This window comes from Rhincodon typus, chromosome 3, assembly GCF_021869965.1.
Source record: "Rhincodon typus isolate 14 chromosome 3, sRhiTyp1.1, whole genome shotgun sequence".
Lineage (NCBI taxonomy): Eukaryota > Metazoa > Chordata > Chondrichthyes > Orectolobiformes > Rhincodontidae > Rhincodon > Rhincodon typus.
Genome location: NC_063334.1, coordinates 99,482,091 through 99,507,404, shown reverse-complemented (window position 1 = coordinate 99,507,404; position 25,314 = coordinate 99,482,091). Strand labels below are relative to the sequence as shown.

The following is a 25,314-nucleotide window of genomic DNA, read 5'->3' as shown; positions in this document are numbered from 1 at the left end:
AGTGTGGAGCGGACAAGGGAGTCACGGAGAGAGCGGTCCCTCCGGAAGGCAGATGAGGGTGGGGAGGGAAAATGTCCTTGGTAGTGGGGTCAGATTGCAGGTGGCGGAAGTGGCGGAGGATGATGCGTTGAATCCAGAGGTTGGTGGAGTGACATGTGATGATGAGGGGAATTCTGTCTTTGTTGTTATTGCAGGGAGGGGGTGTGAGGGATGAGTTGCGGGAAACGCGAGAGATGTGGTCAAGGGTGTTTTTGACCGCTGTGGAGGGGAAATTGCGGTCCTTGAAAAATGAAGACATCTGGGATGTCTAGACGAAATATTGTTCTAGGAGAGAAAATAGCTATATGATAGTAAGAGTCAAACTTTTGTTGGAAGTTAGGTGGAAACTCTGTTGGTATGTTTAATCCATGATCTGTGCTGAAATTATTGCTAAATTTGAAGTGGTTGCTTGGGAGAATACTTAGGCAACTTTGTAGTAACAGTTTTACTAAATTTCATGCTTTTGACTTGCCACAAAATTGGTGTAAAAACCAGAATTAATGGCAGGAAACAAATAGTATGCATAAAAGACACTATTTACATTTTAATTATTGTAGTGAAGAAAATACCATGCATTTAGTTGTGAATGATTCTTGGTTAGCCTCATACAATAGTATCCTCAACAAAGGTATAAATATTTAGAGGTTCTGGTTAGATCTACCAAAGAATGCACAGATATGATGTATGTTGTAACAGCTAAAGGTGTGTGCCAGGTTCTTCAAAAGCCTACAACATCGTCATAGGAAAATAAGGTTAACAATTACCTTGCATATAATATTAAAAAAAGTAATGAATTACAATGGTGCAGAAAATAATACTGACTGCTTTTAATTTCAGTGTTAAAATCAACAAACAATAGTAAAATGATAGGAATATCAAGAATGTAGATGGTAAACTGAAGTTGCTTCATACATGGAGTGCCTCTGGTAGATGACACTGATTTAAAAGATCTTGTTTTGTTTATTTTGTAAAATATGTATTGCTTATGATTTAAATGTATATTTTGCAGACACAGCATGTTTTTACACTGATGCTACAACTTGCAGCACATTGCATTTTTAATTTCTGAATCAAACATACTTCAATAATTTGCATCTTTGATTAGTAACATTCTTAACTTACTGCAAGAAGGTACAGTAACTCAATTAAAGCACTGGGTACAAGACTGGGGCTTGCACCGAAGTAAGGTGAGCGTATAAAGGCTTGAAGGTTAAAGTTATTACATCATCAATGCTAGTAGTGCACTTCATAATTCCGTTGGTATTGGTTATTAGTAACAGGAAATTAGTTCAAATACAGAAAATTTAACACATTTCATGTACTTGTGAAAGTGGTTAACAAAGTAATTCACCTATTTTTTTCTTTTGTGATAGAGGTCATGTCCATGCTGGAACTCCATTATTGGCAAGCTGGGAGAATTAGCAAAAAAGACTGGAATCTAATTTCATACACATGAGAACACTTTAATAACTATGTTCCACATACTATATTATGACAGTTTAGCATTTAACACCAAGTTCTATTCTTGGTGCATGCTTTAGTAATTGTTCTGATTCAGGCCACTATTTTGGACCCAATAACCCAGAAAGGAATAAAGTGAGGCAATTTGGTACTCATACAGTAGGCACATTGAGGTATGGCCCAGTCAACAACTAAACAAATTCTATTTGGCGTTATGTTAATTTATCAATTTGGCTTGTAATAATGGACAACATCCAATATTTGTGGCAGCAATGCTCACACCTGTCCTGTGCTCCTCCTGTGTTATATGGGAGGTTATGGACAATCATGTGTTTGTGAGGACTGTGGGTGCAGGAAGGGTGTCCCAGCTGCAGCTACTAGCTGACTGCATTTCAGAGCTGGAACAGAAGCTGGACTCACTGTGGGGCTGCGATTGTTGTGAACAGCACATCACCCGCGGTGTGACCACCTCACAAAGACTGAACAGGCAGAAAGGGGATGAGGCAGTGTAGAGGAAGGTAGGTACTACAAACATCCGACTTACCAATGTTCATACTTATCAGTACAATCCTGTACAGGAATGTAATTTTAAATATCCAACTATAAACATTTCCTGTTCATACAGACACTTGTATTATGTTCCAACTTGTATACAAATTGACTTCAAACCATTCGCAACCCAGGCGCTGTCTGTACAGGAGACCTCTGTGGCCATCCCCTCTCTAAAAGAGATACTATTTTGGATATTTAAAAAAATTAATTGTGGGATGTGGATGATGCTGGCTGAGCCAGCACTTATTGCCCATCTCTCGTTGCCTAGATTCATCCGAGTTAAAATGGTCAAGTTGAGAAAACATCATTAACATGACCTCTGCACTGACCATCCCATTCCAAGATGACTGGGCTTAACACAACATTTAGATGCTCATTTTTAAAAATCTTCTTTTGTACATTAAAATTATGATTACATTTCCTCAAGAGGATTGGCATTCAAGAGCTTTACAAGCATACTGAGGTGGTAGAAGGCTGTATCATTGCGAGCTCTTTTACTTGGGAGAAGAAAAGCGAAAGCACTCTTCGCAAAATAAAGTTGAATAAAGTCATTATTTGAACAATGTCCTTCATCGATGAATGATTATCAAGAGTATGCAGGAATATAGAGTTGAGGTCCAATCCCATAGTCTTACTGAATGGTGCAGCAGGCTCAAAGGGCTGAATGGCCTACTCTTGTTCCTTGTTAGTATGGATCTATTGATGAGTCACCCAGCTTCACTACATCCAACCTACAGTTCTAACTTATTCAGCAGCAAAGAATGAGCAGCAGGACGAGATGTTGAGATCTTAGGTAGCAGTGTAAGACCAAAAGCCATTATGCTGCTGCTTAGTTAGAAGATCTTGTTATTTTATCCTCAGCATAGTCTCAATTCAAGATACAATGCAGAAACTGGTGAGTCCTTGTCAGAGGACATGTCAGCCTCATGAAATCTCCCAGTACAAACTCAGATTTTTCGGAACAATATTCACCTTTGTTATGATTCCAGCTGATAGCAATGCTGGAGATATAAGATTCTAGAGTAAAACCTAGCTTGGTAATTGAAAGGTTTTATTTTTTGTAATTTGGTTACGGTGGTGACCAGTCATTGACCATATTCACAAGACAGTGCCAATGTACATTTAACAAAGGTCATAAGGTTATAAATAAAAGAAAGTATGGACAGATTTGACCATAAACAGCAAAAAAAATTCAACCTCTCCTTCCCCAGCAATATCCTTTATAGTGACTCACCTGCCATTGCAGTACTCATCCAATCTTCACTATATAATTTCTTAGTCAACCGACAAGGTCATGAATATTTTAGTTAATTTCTGCACATTCCTCAGGTGTGATTCTCTCTGTTACTTACTGAGACATACAAATACAGGCTGATTGACTTTTCTCACTGAAACCTAAGGGAAAGCTTTTTCCAGTCACTCTGACTGCTTTGAGGCTGCTAAAAAGCACATATGTTGGGATGGAGCTTTTCTTCAGAATTGAACCTGCTTCTGTCCTCTGGACCCTCTTTCTTTTACTTTAGGTCATTACAGTTCATGTTATTAAACACTTCAGCAATTATCTCACCAGGTGACTTGACTAGTCATTTAGCTTAAGTCAAATGATATTTTGATTCTCGGCTAAATAAATGAGTTTCTGACCCTGAAAGAAAGTCACCTTCACAGAACTGAAATCTGAAAAAAAACTTCTACTTTAGAATCCAAGTTCCCAAATTTTAATAATATATTCTCAGCTGTCATCTCACCTTGTATGTTAGAAATTGTCATTAAAAACGATGACATAGAGATGCAATCTGAAAACAAGACAGACACTCTCTGCATGCCAGCTTGCATTATGTCAAGTAATTAGACTGCTAACAGTTGGGGAAAAAGAAATATTGAGTCTTGAGTCAATTTATTTAAACAGACCCAGGAGAAATCAACTACTTTGCTTCCTGCTCCTCTAACATCTATCCATTTTGAGCTCATGTGCTTTAGAGGCCTATTTGCAGGTCTATCCAACTGGCTTCTGAGTCAATATCACTCTGGAGGATCAAATACAGAAATTACTGGAAAAGCTCAGCAGGTCTGGCAGCATCTGTGGAGAGGAATCAGAGTTAACATTTTGGATCAAATGACCCGAAACTTGACCCACAACATTAACTACGATTTCTCTCCACAGATGCTGCTGGACTTGTTCTGCTTTTCTAGCAATTTCTGTTTTTGTTTCTGATTTACAGCATCCACAGTTCTCTCAATTTTCAGTATGGAGAATGATAGGTCCAACCAAATCTCACAAGTAGTGCTTTGCAATGCTGTGCATGGGGAAAGGCAAGATAATTTTGGCACAGAGTTCACACTAAGGTGCATTGATAAAACAATATTGTGTTTAATTATATTTATTGTTGCACATATTGTCCCAGTATTGAACAGAATTACTACGACATTGTCTATAAACAATTGTATATTTTGTTACAATTTTTCTATTTATATACATACACATTAGTACATGTATGCTTCACATTAGAGGTTGATATTATCTTTACCTGTAATTTTGGTTTTGGTCCTTCATGTGTTTACATTTCACATATTAAGTCAGTCTCATTTTGTTGCTGATGATGTATCTTTATAGCCTGTGCCCACTAAGTTCAACTGTAACAGATTCACAATGTTCAGCCCCCATTCAACATGGGTATTTTGCTTACTCTTACATCCAATAGTTACTGCTGCTACATTAATTCACACGGAATAAAACTGACTCTGACCATTTGCAATCAGAACATTATTTTTATGTACATATTGCATATCCATCTACTTTCTGTGCAAAAGAAAGGAAAGTTTCTGATGTGTTTTGTGAATAGAATTGAAAGAGCTTAAATTAAGCACATTTAGCAATCTACACACCCAACCAATGCTAAGAAGCAATCAACAAAGCGAGGCAATGCAAAACTATATAACCAAAACAACAAATACAAATCTAAAGGAGCCATGATCAATCTGCATAGCACTCCGGTCAGGGTGCATCTTGGGTGCTGTGTTTTGTTCTAGTTACAAAGAAACAAGAAACTATTTGAGAAAATGCAGAGAAGAACCATATGGTTGATCCCTCATGTCAGAGGCCAGAGTTACGAAGAAAGATTCCAGAAATTTGAGTTTTTCAGACTTGATAAAAAGATATCTAAGAAGTAATTTTAGGTATTTGAAATAGCTAATCACATGGAAAATTAAAATCTGTAAGATTACTTTAAAATTAATTGTGTGAATGTGATAAAGAGCCACAAGGTCAAGTTGGCAAAGGCAAATTTAGGATTGGTATTCAGAAGTCCTTTGTCGCAGAAAAATTGATCAACATGTGGAACAGACACCTTGACAGAATAATCGAGACAAAAACCCAGGAATCATTTAAGAAACGATTGGAGGGACACTAGGATACATCTGGATGACTGAGCTAAGATAGGACAAATTGCCCAATTCATTCTTAACTAGTTTGTGACCTTATTCAGAATAGTGTATTAATTTAGGGCAGTTACATCGGGGCTGTTGCATATATTGGACTGAATACTAACGTAGACTAAATCTACAAATATTAATGCATATTTCCACATAAATCAATATGGAATGCAAAAATATTTTATTTGGTACATTTCATAAAGTAAATTAACCTTAGCTTCATACATTTGGCACTGATTACGTCCTCGTCAAAGTAAAACTTTAAAAAATAAATCAAAATATACAGGGTGGCAATAAATTAAGGAATGGAATATCCCAATTTGTCAAGCTGATTTGTTTTTGTATTTCACAAGGAGTAAAGATTAATTTCCATATTATTTATAAAATACGTAAACTACTTTTTGCTCAAAGCTGCCGTAATGCCCCGATTCATTTATTTAAAACAATGGTAAATTGGTAAAAAAAATCTATCAATGGTTAGAATATTGCCTGAATTTTCCAAGCAAGTAGAACTTTGAGAAAAGAACTCTGTAGGAAATGAAAGGCTTACTTACATATAACTTTATGGTTTTAGGGTAATAATTGCAGAAACAGTAGTTTCAATTGCGCCTTCTCTCAGTAGAGGTGTCTCAGTTACTTTCCTTACTCTGTGATATTCCTCAAGAATGGTACAAAAGTTTTCTTGAACTTGATGAATCCAGTGTTGAAACTCAAGCATTCTATGCTTTGTAATTGGGGTACCGCCATGATAGCATACAACATATTTTCCAGCTCTCTGTACATCTAGTCTTCCCGCATTGTGTAAGATTTATATTACAATATAATTTTACAGTCACATGAACTAAAATAGAATCTCTTCAATGGCTTTGCTTGCGTCACAGGTTAAAGTGAATTTGGCAAACCAAACATTTTGTCCTTTAACCTCTTAAGAGTCAGGTGGAGGTCGCAAACCTCTATACTTGCATTCATCTAGGGATTTCCAGTACTTGTAGTTCTCAGCTAAGTGATGTATTAATTTAGGGAGGTTTGCAAATGCTGAAAGGAAAAAAGTTGAAATTAGATGGAAATGATTGTTAAATTATTGAAAAGTATTTAATTCAGCAAATGCTAAATAATTACCCATGACTAATATTTCTAATAAAATAAATAACATAGTAACCAATGATAAGCTGACCTTTTAAAATAAGCATGGTTATGATGTATTACTCTGAAGTGCTGTGTGTACAATAATTTGCATTGTTTTATGACTTCAAGTGTTTAATTTAGAGTTTATACATTTACATATAATTTCTACTATGTTCATAGGAATCAGAAATCCAATAGCTGCCACCATAAGTATCCTCTTCACTCCCATTCACCAACCTCTGGCAAGCGAATAGGTACCTATTCTGCTCTCACACCTCTACCAATGGCAGCATGCAATGGCAGACTGTGAAGTAAAATACTAAAGTTGCTTGCATTGATTTCTCTCCTTTTCAATACACTGCTGACTATGTGCCTACGGTTTGCTTGACACCTGCCTGTAGGGTTGTAACTGAATGTTTTAGTGCGGACAAAAGTGAACAGAATCTCCACCACCATTCACTCTCCATGTGAGCCCAAGGCATTGCTGAAGAATGGTTTTAGAGGTTATACAGATAAATAGCAATTGCATAGTGGGTGAACAACACATTCAGCTAAACCCTACAGGTTTACTAAATGATACAGGTCCTGAATTTCCTATGACGTTTTGCTGCTGTGTTACTATGAACTTATCGGAAGTGGGGAAAAAGAAAAGCTATATTTACAAAATGAGAAGGGGTTTTCCAGCCCACCTTTAACTAGGTCACAGTGGCAGAAATTCCCAGGAAATTTGGGCTTTCTCCTTGAGCTGGGTTGAAACATTAATTGCATGTGTACAGCCCAGAGTATTAAGAAGGTGACAATATAATAGCCCTGCATGGTTGATATATTAAAAAAACATATAAAGTGTAAAATAAATCAAAATAATATTCTTACCATCCCAAGCATCAAACATGTCAGTTATAAAATAATCGATAAACGATATTTGAGATTTTGGAATACTACAGGTATTTCGATCAAAGACTGGCATCACGACTGGCAGGCCTTGGCGCTTTTCCTCATCGGTCTGTTGACAAACACAGTAATTGTTATATCAATGGCAGTTGTTACTGAGAATGAAGGATAATGTGTCAGTGTGCGTGGTATGAAGCCTTTCTTTTGCAGGAAACTATACATCAGGCTGCTGACCAATATGACCACTATATGTTCAAACAGGGGAAATTAAGCATTCTGGGGTACAAACATCTTGGGGGGGGTCACCCCACTCCTAGCTGCAAGTGATGTGCCCTCTTTCTTTGCTGTCTCTTCAGTAGTTTTTAAATACAGCCCACTGCCACCTGCCTGCTAGTTGTAAATGTTTTCAAACACAGTATAACACATAACAAATGCAACTTAAACCCAGACCTTCTTCTCCAGAGATACGGCCACTACAACTGAACCACAGCAGCTCTCTTTTCAGTTGTAAATGGTGTGAGCAGGATAATATTTAGGTCAATTGGTTTGTTGAGAAGCTCAACTGCCTGTTGCTTTTTTTTAAAACAGCTTTTGATTTCAATGCTCACCCACCTACTATATTATGGGGAACTCGTCAGGTGGATGGGAAAGTGTTAGGTTGGCCTTTCGGCATATGCTGAAAACATATGTGATGGGAGGCTGTAAAATCCAGGCCATTATTGCAGGTGCACAAAACATTTTTCCAGCAAGGATAAACTGAGAACTTGGAATTCCACTGGAAAGCTTAAAATACTAAGAAAAAAATACGAAATCAATTCCTCTCCCTCAGTTTACATTCAGCTAGGTTCAGTGTGATCCCTTACAACCTTAAATAATGGTAAATATTGCAATGTTACCTGAGCAAAATATTCTTCTGAAATTCTCCCTGCCCATTCTACGCATAACTTTACAGAGCGGCAAGGGTTAGCGATATCAGCACATTTAATTAACATGCGTTTGATAAGCAGTCTGTCCTCAATTGGGTTCTTTATGCTGGAAGGACGTTCACCATCACTGCACTCGCTCTGGGGCATAAGCAGAAATCAATGAATTTATATATAATTACTAAACATTTACAACTATTGATGCAATTTAGCTTACAAGGTTAATTGCAAATTATCAAATATTCCTTTTTTTAAAAAATATTGCTCTGAAAATATACTGTTTCTGATGTTCTGGGGATGGCACACTCTCCAGCCATATTTTGAGTCACAGTTTGGCAATCCGTCCAAAGAAATGGCACCCCAGCCCTTTTAGACTACCGACACTGATTCTCAGGAAATTCCCCTGAACTCTTGTCAAAGTTACACCAAAAGAACAGGCCAAACCGCATGAGAATTCAGCACCATTGTATGAAAAATTATTTACCATACAAATTAAACCTCTCTGAAAATGAAACTGTATTTAGGAACATAGGAACTGGGGTAGGCCATTCAGCCCTTCAAACTTGTTTTACCATTCAATCAGATCGTGGCTGATCTGTGGCCTAATTCCATACTCCATATGGGCTCTTTATCCCTTAATACTTCTGTTTAACAGAAATTTATCTGTCTCAGGTTTAAAATTAACAACTGATCTCACATTTACCGCCATCTGCGGAAGAGAATTCAAAACATCTACCACTGTTTGTGTGTAGAAGTGCTTTCTCAAGCTTCCTAGTGACATCAACACTCAAGAAGAATGTGAGGTAATTGAGAATTTTCTTGACTGTGATACCAGTGTTAACACTGAGCACTGCGAGCTCATGTGGAAACGGATCAGATCCAATGTGAAATTTGTTCTGTGCTGTATCGACATTGTACTTTTGCTGCAAAATTGGTAGAAGACAACATCATGTGACATTTCCATTCCCTTTGCCAGTTATTATATCAGATTTTAAATTTAGTGCTAAATTAAAGCCAATTTTGATGTTTTTATTCAAAATCCGCTCTACTTATCCTGCCCAACATTAAGTTAAGCTGAGCCACCACTCCTTTCTATGTTAGCTCATACTGACCTTTTTCTCATTGCACTTAAAGCCTTTATGTATGTCTTTAAACTTCAGTTCACAAATCTTTACTTCTGGAATTTTCTGTGTCTTTGTAATCTGTAACAAACTATTTTTGTCTCTGTTATTAAGTATACACCCTGCCCCCTTTAGGCTAATCATGGACTGGTCTATAATTCCTTTCCTAAACCTCTCCACTTATAACTTATTTAAAAAATCTTGTCAAAATCCTTCTTTTCTGCTGAAGTAATTTTTGTCCTGGATTACTAAACCTGGGTAAAAATACAAGGTCATGTGGCAACCAAGTGCTCTTAAGGAAACGTATACTATTGTGGACAAAACCCATAGGAATACTTGCACAAACACATGGGCCATCAAGTGAGGAGGAAGTGGAACTGAAACTTCTAAATCAGTTCTAATCTGCAGTAGGGAGCCTGTTGAGCTTGTGAGTTGGGAAGGAGAAGATGTAGCTAGCTAATTATCAAATCACTAAGGTTTGGGCATTTCTCAGTGAGCAAAGCCAGTTTGATTGTCCAGCACTACAAACAGAAATGGCCTATATTTAAAGGATTTGAGAAGTGGCTTCTAAATCAAACTTGGAAAAAGGACTCTTAAAGCAGGGATAGTCAGGCACCACCATTGTCTAAGTTAAAATTTACACTGCTTTACACAAAGGATGTTGAATACATGAAACAGTCACCAAGGGAGACTGGGGATATTTTAAAATTTCAAGAGATTAAAAGATAAGTATTTGGAAAATAGCCCTGGTAAAGGTTTGAGAAGTGGTGTATTAAGCCTGAAATCATCAGTTCCGATTCAATAGATCAAGATAATCTTCCTCAGTTTTGAACAGTCCTGCATTCCAAAGTGTCAGCTGTCACTAGGCTACCAGCACTTTTTCTCTGTGTCGTCTGCTTATGGGTTCAAACCCCACTCCAGGCCTTGAGTACAAAAATCAAGGCCGTTGTTCCAGCTCTGTATTAAGGGAGCCTTGTCTGTGGTAATATCTTTTAGATGATTCATTTAACAGGACCATTTAACTGCATGATCAGGTGGATGTGAAATATTTGTAACACTATTTTTATTGTTACATGGTCTGGAAGGTGGAAGAACAGAACACATGGTACTTAAGATACTTAAGGCCAGCTACAGGGTTTCCTCCCATTAACAGGTAATTGTGGCAGCATTAAGCAAATACCTTTATATGATATGCTTTAGATCCCATCACAAATGTATGCGAAATGAATTTTACAATAATAAATAATCAAAAATTATAAAAAATCTACTGGGATTATTAAATTGTGGCATTTATTTCAAGAACAACTTGCATTTCTCATCATAAAATGAAAGACAGAGTAAAGCAATTTGTTCAGAAAATACTAGTAAAACACAATTATGTTATTAAATGAATAATATTGGGTAGTAAATATTATTAGGAATGATGACTGAAGGTTAGAATTTTCTTGATCCTTTCATGGATTGTGGGTGTTGCTGACAAGGCTATTATCTATATCCATCCTTTACTGCTTTCGAATTGAATGGTTTGCTAGGCTCTTTCAGAAGCTAGTGAAGAGTCAACTATATTACTGTGGATTTGGAGCCAATTGTAATCCTGACCAATAAAGGATGGCAGGTTTATCAGATGTGATTTTACAACAGTTGGTAACAGTTTTGTGGTGTCCATTACAGAGACTAGCTTTTGCTTCCAGGTTTACTGAATGAATTTAAATTCCACTGGCTGCCACGGTGGGAGACAAACTCGAGTGCCTGCAGCACTTAGCTGGGCCTCTGGATTAATAGTCTAATGACAATACCATTATGCCACTCTCTCAGCAAAAATACAGGATGGATTGAAGCAAATCCCAAAACCACACATTTTATCATCTAGGAGAATAAGAGGAGCATTTGCATCGGTACATCATTGCCTACATTTCTCTGTCAAAGTAACAGAACATTCTGAATTGAATATTTATCATTGCTTCTGGGTCCAAAATCCTGGATCTCCTTGCCCAATAGCTATACAGAACAACAGATAAATCAGCCACTGCCTTCGCAACAGATACCAGGGTTGCACAAAAGTTTGTTGCCTTATCCTTGTCACCCAACTCCAAAACTGAAACATGTTTTCTCAGTATACATCTCAGATGCTGATAACAGAAGCAAGGTGCACACAATGATGTGAACCTGGGCATATATAGACCAATCAAAAGGCTCAGCTAATGTCATCAACTATGTGCAGGAAGCTTGTAAGTTTATAATCAAATTGCCAATGAGTCTTGAGATTAAATTACTGCCATGAAATCAATTAAGGGTAACATTTGTGCTATAATAATATAGATAAATTTTATAGAGTGTATTTAGTTTTTGGACATCTTGATTGCCAGTGAATTCCATGTCACTGATACATGAGGATGCTGAGGTTTAGACCTTACATTTGAGCTTGTCTCCTCAATAGAAGTCATAGGTTTGTTGATGCTGTTCACAAATTTGTTCACATGTTCAAAATGCTTTGTCATCTCTGTAGCCAAAACCATATCAATGATTGCTTGTCGCAACGTCCGAAATTGATTCCTGGAAAACAAATTGGACACATGATTATTTCCTGACATTTTGTTGTTTGTTCAGTAGTAGTTTAATCTTGTGGCAAAGTTTTGTTGCTATTTAATTTTTTAAAAATTCTAAATTTTTTTAACCATCTAGTAACAGTTAATATAATGACTCTGTTTTATTATCTAAGTCCCCTTTGAGTGTTTAATTGTGATGCTTCAGCCATCATGAATGTAGGACTGACTTCATGTACCAGCACATCTTTAGCTGCCCATTATTTTCATCAACTCCTATATTGTTCATGCTATCTGCCCTTTAGATCCTAAGTTCTGGAATGCTCTTCCTAAATCTTTTTCTCTCTTCCTTTAATATATTCTTTAAAATCTATTTAAGGAAATTTTTAATAAAAACCGAAAAAACTGTGAATGCTGTAAATCAGGAACAAAAACAGAACTTGCTGGAAAAGCTCAGCAGGTCTGGCAGCGTCTGTGAAGAAAAAATCAGAGTTAACGTTTCGGGTCCGGTGACCCTTCCTCAAAACTAAAGGAAACCTTTAGTTAGTTGTCCTAAAATCATCTTCTTTGGCTTGGTGACAATACATTCCTGCTAAGTGCCATAAGATATTTTACTGCATTAAAGGTAATGTATGTAATATTATAAACATATTATATAATTTATTAATATTCTTTAACTTTGTCATTCCTCAGAAGAGTGAAAGGAAAGAAAATACCTCAGATTCCTACTTTTTACCAATAGAGTTTACAGACAATATGATTTAACAAACTAAATATACATATGGAACTGGGAATATTCAGTGAACTTAATAATCCATTGATCAGCAAATCTAACCTTTCAATGTTTTTGAAGATGTTGCACTTGTCGTCTCCAGCTGTGAGCTGGAAAGCCAGGGCTGCATGATGACTTTCCAGGACTGCCGTATCGTTATATAGTACAGCCAACTCACTTCCTGCATTACACAGGAAGGAGTTGGTGCGCCCTGGATGGTCCACATCATGTACTGTGGCTGCAATGAGTGCTGCAACCTCATCCAGCTTATCTAAACTTCCCTGAAAATACAGCAATAAATCAGCAACTGCATATACTGATTCCAGGTTAAATGAACACATTGTTAAATGGTTTTATGCAAAAAAATTGCTATTCATGTGCAAGGTAAAAGACATCTAAAGATAGTAACCATATCACCAAAATAATTATAACATGGGCTTGGGCATTTAAAGATCTTCTCATGATAATGTGAATTACAGCAGAATCACTTGTGAAAAATGCTGAGGGTATTCATCTTTCATCAAAAGGGATTTTTCTTTTTCACTAAGATCTGGAGATATACACTACCAAACACTGCGTATGTGGAGTTTTGTTTCTAAGGATTTCCAAGGTTTCTAAGGATAAGGACCTGATTTGCTTTGATTTACTCACTGGACATGGAGTAGTCTTACTTGATGTAACTTCTGTTTCAGATGGAAGGACCAGTCACACAAGACGGAAGGATACCGATGCGTATATTCCATGTCATTGATAACATTAACGTGTGCTTGGGCAGACTCTTCAAGTATGAAGCCAAGTTCAGCAAACAGATTTACTCCCATAAAGTTTCTGCCTTTTTCTTAGTGAATGTGAACTCATCTAGGGCAATGCTTTGGTAAGGCACTGGAATTGTGATAGTTTCCAAAACTGGAATAATAGGGTCACTGTGAACCTGAAGATTGCCCGTCACAGGTGTCCACGTTGCAAAATAATAAAGATGGCAGAATTTGAGACTCTATAACTTCTTTGTCAACGTTACTATAAGTAATGCTGGAATGCCCACTCATACCATCATGTCATACTTCACTCTCAGGTAGAGATCTGACTTATGACTTTCCCTGTTTCAATGAGCTGTACACCTTTGTGATGTGATTCCACTTTAAGCATGAGCTGCACATTTTTCTCTCAAGCTGTGCCCCCAGAAATTGGGCACCTTTCTAAGGAATGTGACCATGAGGGGGCATGTGTTGATTTGGCTGCTGAGGGTCTCTTTACCCATAGCCCTTGTACGTGAGCTAGTTGGGCAAGATGTAACCCTCAGACTGCGTGTGCATTTCCATTTAACCTCTTCCAATCTAACACAACCAATTTGATTTTGATGGTCAAGGTTGTGTCTTTTTCCAAAGTTAAACAGTCAATTCCTAATTTGTGGAATTGAAGTCATAGAGTCATAGATATATAGAGCACGGAAACAGACCCTTCAGTCTAACTAGTCCATACCATTCAGATATCCTAAATAAATCTAGTCCCATTTGCCAGCATTTGGCCTGAATCTCTCTAAACCCTTCCTATTCATATATCCATTCAGATGCCCTTTAAATGTAATTGTACCAGCCTCCACCACTTCCTCTGGCAGCTCATTCCATAAACACACCACGCTCTGCATGAAAAAGTTGCCCCTTAGGTCCCTTTTATATCTTTCCCCTCTCAGCTTAAAACTATGCCTTCTAGTTTTGGACTTCTCCAACCTGGGAAAAAGACCTTGTCTACTTACCCTATCCATGCCCTCATGATTTTATGAAAATGGGTGGATCTCCTGGTGAAGAAACAAAGAGTGCTGGCACTGTTAAATTGAAATATATTATCTATCTCAATGCCAATTGAACAACTGAATACTGCAGTCACCACTTACGCAGTGGGAAGGATGGTCTCCGAACTCTTGTGCAAAGCCCTATTCCACATTGAAACCAGGCTCTTCCATGTTCCTTGAAGGTTACAACAGGCTTTCTGCAGGTGTGCCAATTCACCCAGTATCTTGGTGTGCATCCTTATCAGCATTTTCCAGTTTGTCATCCCACTGAAGTCCTCATCAGTGTCTTTAAAGCAACCTCCCAGTGAACTGCTACACTAACTATGTTTCACTCTTACCCAGCTGCAGCCCACTCATGCCTGACGATTTACCCTATGCAGATCACAACCCTACAGTACCTTCTCAAGCTGCTGCAGTGCAAGTATCTTAATGGTAGTGGCTAGTGTCAGATTAAGTGACGGTGCTATAGAATAGCTCTCTCCCCCACCTCCTGACACTGGCCTGATGGTAGTTCTTCAGAAAGCCAGTTGGCTTTGGTCTTTCACAGCCAGCCCATTATCTGGAATGTAATCTTTTAAATAGGGCTTCAGTGATGCTGGTTCTGCTCTGCTGTGCTCCCTATGATTGTGCATGACCTTGTCCTGCAAAACGGGACAAATGTCAATGACTGCATTTCACTCAGTTTAGGTGTTGTGCCTATTTGCAGCTGAATACTTTGTGGAGGCTATGAGAGGCGAGTGTGAGGTTTACGTTATTGGAAAAGTGTGGGAGGGTAAGGGGAAATGCCTGAATGTTAGGCCTGACCAGACTGCTGACTGATGAACGAAGGGAAAAATGGTGCAATGAGCAATGTGAGAATTGGCATTTGATGAGTGTGAGATAGCCTTTGGAGACATTTTCATTGACCTCGGCCAGCAGGATAAGGTCAGTGAACTTCTTGCTGCCATGTCCTGGAGACAAGACTCCAGTGTTGACCCCCCTTTCTACTTCTCTTCTTCCTTTTGGAAATTTTCAAGAGGGCCTCCTAGCACCCTCTATGGAAATATAGCCTCTCTCCTCCTGTAGGTCTCCATCACTAAGGCCTGCAGCAGAACAGCTGTGAAACCTCGAGCGCTCTCGTTTTCCTGGTGCTCTAGTTAGTCAATTCCTCATTGCAGCCAATTTCAGTACTGGCGGTCAGAAACAGCTTCCACTGAGTGTAGCTCCTGTTTAAGTGTGCAGGTTACCTTTAAGCTGTCAAACTAGTTAGCACATGTGCCAACTTTGCAGATGCTTAAGCGTTCTGCCAGCCAGCCATTTTGGGTAATGCCCAGCTGAATATTACCATCAGACAAATCAGGAGATAGTATGAAGTCCAAGCTACCTGCCTCAAGGGGATTGGGCACAGAAAGATCACAACCAGCAACATGTTAATAAAACTGGGAAGAAAGAAATTTGTAGCTCACCATTCTTTAATAGAAAATTAATTCTCGCATATCAGAAGAGCAAAGCCTCTAACAAACGAAACAGACTTTGCATCAAAGATATAATTCTGGTTTACATGTAATAAAAAAAATCAATCTGTACTAAGGCCTATGACCTCAGCTTTGTCCTTGCGTTAAAAGGTGCTCCTGGCTCCCATGATTCCTTCCATGCTCTCTTCGTGCAGCTCACTGAAGTGGTGTGGCAGTGACTTTTGCGCTGTAGACAAAAAATGTTTTGTCTCGACCAATCATACCCAGCTTCCCTCAGAACAAATATCCAGACATCTTATTGGAGCACAAGCTGCCACTTTGGTGAGTTAGTGTTGACAAAGTCAAAACAATCAGTAATTGATGTGTTAAATTATGCTATTCAAAAAAATATAAAATGCAGAAACAGAGACATTTAAACATCGTGATAGAATATTTCAGAAACTTAGCTAATTTAGTTAATTTTTGGCTAATTTTAATAAATTTAGTTGATTTTCTATATCTCCACTATTGTACATCATAACTAACTGCTACAGTAAGACTTCAATGTATTCGGAGCAGTTAGTAGAAAAATTTACCTTGACTCGGTCCTTTCGCAGGAAATATGCTGTAGCGTGTAATACATCAGCAGCATGTGTTGAATTGTGGTATGAATTTGATGCATGATAATTGGTCTCTATGAGCTGTAGCCATGATCTTAGAGTCTTTTCTGAACAGTTCAAAAATTCACATACTCCAAACTGTGTTAGGATTTTTAAACCAAGATAAAGCAATGGCCTAAAACGATAAAGAAAAGATTATGTTTACAAAGCAGATTAGCAACTACAGTAAGTTCCCACAACATTGTGTCAATGTAATAAAGCAGTCACCAGTTTCACTTTAACATTGTTTGCTCCAGGTCTCTTTTCTGTGGCCTACAATGTGGCATAACCTTTTCCACTAGTACTTCCAATTTCACCTCTTGCCCCTGCACACTGCCTAACCTTTCTTCTTGGCCTTACATCCCTCCCATTGTTCTCATCTGCCTCCATAGGGTCTGTTCTTCTGCCACTCCATTTTCTTGGCTCCTGGCTTCTCTTCTAGTGGCAAATGTTGGTCAGGGCAGGTAATCCTGGGACATCAGCTGCAACCTGCATTGACCAACCTCTGTCTCTAGATGGAGCCTGGTCAATCTAGAACTACTAGACCAGAGGTGTGATTATTCTTTAAGCATTTCACATCTCTTGTGCATTGTGATTCCTTTATCCTTGGTTGTATGTTATATAGCAAATTATTCTGTTAGGAATGACTGGTGCTTGCAGCTGTATAGTACAGTATTTCAACTTGTATTTTATTTTGTCCTTGTAAGAAATGTTGAAAGGAATCAAACTCTAATTTTAGAGTTGATTTCTATGCGTACTTATGATTTTCTTAAGAGTCATTTCATTTTAAGTTGTGATTTTCAGAAACAGATCCACATCTTTAAACGAGAATTCCCTGAATTCACCAGCATCAAACAAGTCATTTTGCATTGAATACAACTTCGACTTCAACAACTCAATTGGACCTTGCGCAATAATGTTATGAATTTACAAAAAAAAACTTGTTTGAATTATTTCCTTTCAGAATGTTCCCATACTAGCTCTGCAGGCATTTTCAATTTTGTGTGCCTGCCGTATTTTTTTATATTTGGAACTGTAATCTGACACACTCTCTAATAGCAATCACTGCCTTGGTTTTCTTGAAGTTTGTTGATGAAATGTGCAGCCAGCTAAACTGGAATTCAAACTTTGTGCATTGTGGAAGTTGCCACTTTTTTAAAAAAATTGTTCATGGAATACAGATGATGCTGGCCAGGCAATCATTTACTGTCCATCCCTTGCTACCCCTGAGACGGTGGTGGTGAGCTGCCTTCTTGAAAAAACTGCAGTCCATTTGGCATCAGTACACTCACAATGATATTGGGAGGGAGCTCCAGGATTTTGACTCAGCGACAGTCAAGGAACAATGATATATTTCCAAGTCAGGATGGTGAATGGCTTGAGGTGGTGGTGTTCTCATGTATCTGCTGCCCTTGTCCTTCTACATGGAAGTGGTTGTGTGTTTGGAAGGTACTGTCTGAGGATCTTTGGTGAGGTTCTGAATGCAAGTTAGACACATTGCTGCTACTGAGCGTTGATGGTGGAGGAGCTGAATATATCTGGGTACATTGTCAGCTGGAGGGAAGGGGAAGAGGAGAGGGTGAGGAGGGAGGGGAGAGGACTGAGGGGAAGCAGGAACGTGGTGGGAGAATGGGAGTGCGGAATGTCCCAGCAGGATGGGAGGGTGAGCAGGATAGGATGAGGGAGGAGAACGGACAGGGAGTGGTGGGCAGGGTCAAGGGTAAAAAGGGGATAGAGGTGCTGGGGGGACAGGATCCCTCATTGCCAGACACTCTGTATCTGATGGTAAATTACAAAGGAAGGGGTTGACAGAGGTGCTGAAAGCCTTCCTGCCTTGCCCTCTGCATGACCCCCTCTGCCTGCATTAGCCAACCACCCTCACTGCTCTCATCTAAGCCCATGGATTCAGTGAGGATCCTTGATGAAGTCCATGCAGCACTACAGGAACTGGCATTGCTCCTATTGGCACTGTAGAGTTGCCAGCCTCCGATTGACTTTTGGGGACAGCGTTTCCCCCATTGGGGTCCTGAGTGATGAGTAAGGACTGACAATGGAGAGCTAAATTCTGTTGGCTGCATCTAGGATTGGCAGGGGAGTTTTATTTTGAAAGTCAGCCAGGTGTCCGACCAGCATGGAAATCCCACATCGAGTTTAACATTCTCCAAAACAGGCTACGGAACAAACTTCAAAGACAGTGTTTGAGTGGAGATTTACATAATAAGGAAAACACTTACTATCCCTGCTTGCCTAAGTCCAGAAAGTAAGGTGCAAGTTGGTACAGCATGTAATTAAGTGCAGATATTAAACTAGCTACAACAGGCCAACCAAACAAACCAGTGGTAACACTCCCGCAACTTTTTCATAGAATCCCTACAGTGTGGAAACAGGCCATTTGGCCCAACAAGTCTACACCGCCCCTCCAAAGAGCATCCCACCCTGATGCATTCCCCTACCCCTACATTTTCCTTGTCTAACTCACCTAACCTAAACACCCCTGGGCACTATGGACAATTTAGCATGGCCAATTCACATTGCCTGCACATCTTTGGACTGTGGGAGGAAACCGGAGCACCCGGAGGAAACCCACGCAGACACGGGGAGAATGTGCAAACTCCACACAGACAGTCGCCCGTGGGTGGAACTGAAGCCGGGTCCCTGGCGCTGTGAGGCAGCAGTGCTAACCACTGAGCCACCGTGCCACCCCAACTTGACAAACCAGGGCTCTTACACATTGGCCTGGCGGTGTGCTTAATCAAGCAGTAAGAGGCACAAGGACCTGTTTGGCTCAAGAACCAGACTGTCAAGACTGCCACACAAAGATGACTAGATTACAAACTTCCATCAGCATCTATTTCATCTTAGATGCCAAATAATAGAGGCTGGCCATCATACCTCCTTGTCCCCATATCACAGGAGAATATTTACATGTTGGACAGATTAATTTAAACTGCAGCCACAACACACAACGTTGTAATCATTTTTTTCACTGTTTGCTTTTGTAGATTTTCCTGATTTTTCAATTGGTACAAATAATTATTGTATCTGACCTGAAAATGAACAGACTTGCCAAATATCCGAATGTTCTGAATCTTGAGATTTTTCAGTCTCTGAGACTTTATTTCGTGTCTGGGATAGTAAGTTTAGACGGTGTCTGCAACAACCATTTTACACAGGCCCAGATTTTCATCATGACAGAGATCGTCTCCATCTTGGTGAATTACTGACAAATCCCAGAGAGTTGCAAGTCCATCCCCCACACATGTAATTTCTCATTTTCATGGGGGTGGGGTTGTGGATGTCCTGAGCTTCCTGCATACGCAGTTCCCCGAGACACTTGGCCATTCAGATGGTCAGCTATCACCTTTTAAATCGGACTTTGCTATTCCTGCTGTCTGGATTGCAGAATGCACAGGGCAGATCAGGTCAGAGCAGCTTCGTTTCAGTGAATTTCATTTGAAAGGTCAGCATTCTCCTTTGGATAGGTGTCATCTCCTGTGGATGTGATCCCAGGATGCCTTAGGTACTCTCTAGGGGGAGCTAGATGGTCTTGCTGGGGAGAGGGGTCAGATACCCTTTGTGCACATGAATGCACTTAAATCATACATAAAACTGGAACTGAAAATATGTCAAAGAACTGTCAAAGCTAAGGAAGAACTCCCAAAATTGTCAAATTATCTAGAATACAAAAGTTTGTTTTCATAAAACATTAGGTGAAAGAATTTTGATGTATTGATTTTTTTAAAATCAGTAACTTTTTAAAAAGTGTCATAATTAATAGACACAACCTCATTTTATGCTTTGTCTCTCCTAGGGCTTACCCATTGTGTAAAATAGGTGTGATAATATGGGGAGGTGGGGGTGAGGGAGGGGCAAACGGTGGTAGGGCGCGATTGGTATAAAGTTGCACTAAGTTGGCATAGGGCTATAAAGGTCCCAGGTGATGGATGCAGGGACACAGGTTAGCATGGGCCGTATAAAGGGTCAGGGAAGTGGGTACAGGGCCACAGGTTGGCATAGAGGAAATGAGTTGCAATGTGGAGGTATGTAGAGGGGCATGGAGGCAATGAGGTGGCAGAGGGTTGCCGTAGATGGTGTGTGGGGAGGGTGTAGGCAAGAGTGAGTGTGAGCAGTGATTGGTTGGGAGGAAAAACTGCCTTAAACTGCATTATCGTGCCATTGCACAGAGGCTGGCCTTGCTCACAGAGGCTGGCCTTGCTCACAAACCTACTTCCACAACTAGCAGTCTCATCCTAGAGTTGCTCTGCCCACCTCTTGAGGAATGCAAACCTGATGTTCCGGGACACTTTTTCCCCAGGGCCAGGTTTGCAGGGCTGGCAAATATGCTATCCCTGCAGTCCAGACCTAGGAGTGAAAACTGGGCTTGTGATGTTTAGAATGGTCATTTCCAACTTCATAGACATTCATTTATAATTTTGCATCACCTTTCTGCCCATTATGATGGGAGCAAAACACACAGTGGTGTTAAAATAGCTTCTGTTCACTCACGTCTAATTTATCTTTCATTTCAAAAACAAAGCCTACATTTATATATTGTCATCCACATCTTTAGGAATTCCCAAATAATCTTAAACTCAATTAAGTATTTTTAGTATGTAATCACTGTTGTAATGCAGTGGAATGTCAGTTGACTCTGGAAGCACAATTTATTCTGCAGTGAATGGGTGTATGTACATCGATAACTTGCAACCCTGCACTTTCCCATGGAAACTTTTTTATTTTTTAACAGCTTATTTTACTCTGTTTTTGTAATGGTAACCAGCAGAATACAATGCACTTGATAATTACACCACTGAAATCAAGTCCAAGCAGATTTTCAATGAAAAGGTAAACCAATTAATTAAATACTTCACTGAACCAAATGGTCCATGATTAAATACAAGCATGCAGTTAAAATTAATTAATTGTAATCAGTTTCAGAAAATTCAGGAGTGAATAAATGAAGGTCAGAAAGAATATTATCTTAGAAAAAAGTACTCGCTATTCCCCTTTAATTACTGCCAAACATTCAATGAAAAGATCAGAGAGAATGAGTATATTTCACGATCAACAGGTAATACAAGGAAAGCCAAAGAATCTCCTTCATTTAGCCATAGGGCCACACAATTCAATACTGGCACCCACCTTTTGTTAGTTCTAGTCTCAAGCTCAAAAATATTGAAGTCCCAGCTTTCTTCATCTTCAAGCAATTCTGCTACGTGAGGTGGCACATCGCTAAGGGCAACTGGCATGGCAAGATGGCTGGAATTTTGCTGTAGGTCTGACAGAATAAAGAAAAGGAACAACAGAGCACAAACCAATATAAAGTGTATTTATGCGAAACACATTGCATTGGGAAACAGACATTTTTGTAGCAGTCCCCCATTCTGAACCATCTACTAGAGCTAGACAGGGCAGGTTGGACGTTTAACTGGATGTTATTTTTGCAATGGTGCACAGGTGTCAATGTAGTAATATCAACTTGTTGGTAGCTATTACTGAGCCAAATTTATTCCTTGGAATAAGGACAACTGTCTTCTTCTTCTTTCCTTATCTCAAGTTTTTCAACATCATACATCTTCCCCCTAAGGTCAGACGGGCAGGCTGCATCCAAGGCTCTGCCACTGTCCTACTGAAACCAGCAGACAGGAGTTGTGAAAACAACTCCATTGACATTTCTGTGTGGTTTTCACTCTCTTTCTATGAAGAGCACCAAGGCATCTGTAGAGGGGAAAATCCTGAATTAGCCAGAAAACATGGCTAGCTTTGTCAATCTTCTGTAATAAACACCCTTTCTGATCTTCAGTTATTTGCACTTTCTGTTTTTAGAGCAATGTAAGGAAGCACTGAGTATTCACACAAAGGAGTATTTTTCAGCCTATATCTTAACCAGGACTTGGGGCAGAATTCAAACCTGGATGAAAATTTTAACATCAGTAAGTTTTTAAAATCATTTCACATCACATGACTAGTTGGGCCAGCATTTGTTGTCCTAATTTCCCTTGGGAAGGTTGTGATGAACCATCTTATTGAACCCTGTAGTGTAGGTGCACCAATACAGCTGTTTCAGGATTTTGTCCTGATTCTGGCTGTCCTTTCATTTCTTTGTTGGAATGAAAAGGGCTGATGGGTTCCTGGTGTAAGATCTTTGTGGATGAAAAGTGGGTGTGAGGTTGGAAGTGTACCTGATCCTTTTTCAAAAGCCATCTCCCTCAGACATTTATGTGACCGCCTGTCCCAGAAAAGTACTGAGCATGCACTGAGAGAGAAAGTGGGTTGATTCTGAGGTTTCAGCAGGCCATTCCACTGCAGATATGTCACAATTGAGCCCATTCCTGTCCTCGCCTGATATTCACACATTTTCCAACAGGACTCACTGAAAATGAATCCTGGCTGATTTAAGTCTCCCTGACTTGAGGGGCACACAGGTGAATTGTGACATTTCTATCTGTGCCGCAGTTTGCTAATTTAAAAAAAAAGTCCAAGGAAGAGCCCTGTCACTTTCGGTGGTGTATATTAGCTCAGCTTCAAATTAAAAGGGCATTTTGCCCTAATTTTCACTCATATCACCATTTGTCAGTTGCCCCATGTGTTTCAGTGCAGTTTACACAATCAATCTCTCCATGCACCCTGGTAAAGAAACCCAGGTGATCTCGGTCTTATTTAAAAGCAATTAAACAAATCAAATCACAAACAAACAACACGTTATTCAACTTCATACAGCAGTCAACTAAAACCTCATGAACAGAGGCTGGAAAACCCTTTGGATCTGCTCCTAGTGCCAGGTATTCATTGGAAAACCGAGTTCCTGCTTCACTTCCAGTGGTGTATTGCTGATGGAACAGGAGCAAGCCCTAAAGAATTTTCCAGCCACAGATATTTGTAGTACACGGGCAATTTGGCCCTCATTTAGAGTCTTTCTGGAATCATTTTTAAGCGAAAAGATACAGGGAATTTCCAGACTACCAGCACCCTGCACATTTTCAATCAACAGGACATTCTTCACTGTTTATAGTGGATATGTTTGTCCTCATGTGATTATACTCACTTTGTACAGTGCTTTATAAAACCATGAAAGGCAAGTTACCAACAATGTTTATAAAATGTACATGGAATTTCATTTAACAATTAGCACTTCTAACTATTAGAAATTGCATCTCGAATATCAATATTGAATTAATTGCATTTAATGAACTCTGGACAGCTGATTGAAACTGTTTGAATATCTAATATAGCCTGAAGTCAGCTGGACTATTTAAATGGGTGAGTACTTAGTAAACTATCTGAAAAATTTTGTGTGCTTAATGTAAGTAGTGCTTTTTAATTGAGACCTATGGTAGTCACTAAGACTGCCTACTTCCACCTTTGTAACAACATGAGATACTGCTAATCTGATGTAAAAACCCTCACAAATGCCTTTGTTAGTTCTGGATTCACTCCTGTGCTCAATGACCTACATTGATCCCGTTTGATCAATGTTTTGATTTTAAACTCTGTATAAAATTTAACATCTGTCCTAATATCTCATCTGGTTTGGTGTCAACTCCTGCTTATGATCTTCCTATGATGCATCTTTGCCCACTTTATCAGTCAAGGGCTATATAAATGAAAGTTGTTATGGCAGCAGTGATGGCTAGTCCTTTTGCTTGACTTCAGCAGTGATTTGGATAGTGTTAGTGGTGGAGACTGTATATAGTCTCTTCATTCTTAGCAAAACATTCAAGCTCTATGTCTTAATAATTTACTAATGCATTAAAATGCTTAGTGATAGGTGAGTGCTAACAACTTCTCACATGTTGATAGTCAGATCCTGGGCTTGGCTGGCAGGGTGAAAGCTGAGTGAGAGGAAGGTATTTCTCTACCAGGGAGGGGACATTCTGAACCCAAACTATTCTCGCACACCTGCTACTGACATACTTAGATGCAATGTTGCCTATTCAGTTAATAGTGCACTGGATTGGAAGACTGAAAAGGGGGAAAAAAAATAAAGGCAACTGCTAGAAATTAACTAAAAAAAAATTTGGAAATCTTGTCAGTGAAACATCTTTGTAAGGTACCTGGTTCTTCTTCAATCTGTCCATCAAGAGACGTCCATAATGGCACCTCTGACTTCTCGGTCTGACGGTAAGCTATTTAATACAACAAAAACAGGGGAATATAATCACATGTACAAGCTCACTGCATTACTCACTGTCATTCATTATCTAAGTTGTTTATTATGTTTACAAAATCTGTTGGAGAAGACTATTTTGTGGCGCCAGTGATATGACTGAGATGGGAGTAGTGCACCGTCTTTCTCCAGTTGTATTACTCCATGGGTCACAACATTAGTTGTTTTACCTTGTTCCTGATGTGGCCAGTTATATGCTTTCTCTATATTAGACTTGGAACAAAAAGATCCATCAACCAGACTTCTTTTAATAATTTTAATAATTTCTTTTCAAAATTATTGATCGTAAAGGAAAACCTACAGTGCAGACAGAGGCCATTCGGCCCATCAAGTCCTCACTGACACTACGAAGAAGATCCCACCCAAATCAACCCGCCCCCATCCCCATATACCTGCATTTAGCATGGCCA

The 25,314-nt window shown here is 39.3% G+C and overlaps 1 protein-coding gene across 1 annotated transcript in view; it reads right to left on the bottom strand.

Moving 5' to 3' along the window:
• Nucleotides 1-4,427: 4,427 nt before the first annotated feature.
• The window catches only part of pde8b (phosphodiesterase 8B), a 105,928-nt gene continuing 85,041 nt past the window's right edge, over nucleotides 4,428-25,314 (bottom strand). Inside the window, exons 15-22 of the mRNA XM_048595323.1 lie at nucleotides 24,792-24,863; nucleotides 21,880-22,015; nucleotides 16,675-16,873; nucleotides 12,920-13,137; nucleotides 11,956-12,094; nucleotides 8,394-8,561; nucleotides 7,480-7,609; nucleotides 4,428-6,516 (exon numbers count right to left, since the gene is read on the bottom strand). Coding sequence (XP_048451280.1) covers nucleotides 6,407-6,516; nucleotides 7,480-7,609; nucleotides 8,394-8,561; nucleotides 11,956-12,094; nucleotides 12,920-13,137; nucleotides 16,675-16,873; nucleotides 21,880-22,015; nucleotides 24,792-24,863 — 1,172 coding nt within the window. The 3' untranslated portion in view covers nucleotides 4,428-6,406. The remainder of the gene's footprint in view (nucleotides 6,517-7,479; nucleotides 7,610-8,393; nucleotides 8,562-11,955; nucleotides 12,095-12,919; nucleotides 13,138-16,674; nucleotides 16,874-21,879; nucleotides 22,016-24,791; nucleotides 24,864-25,314) is intronic.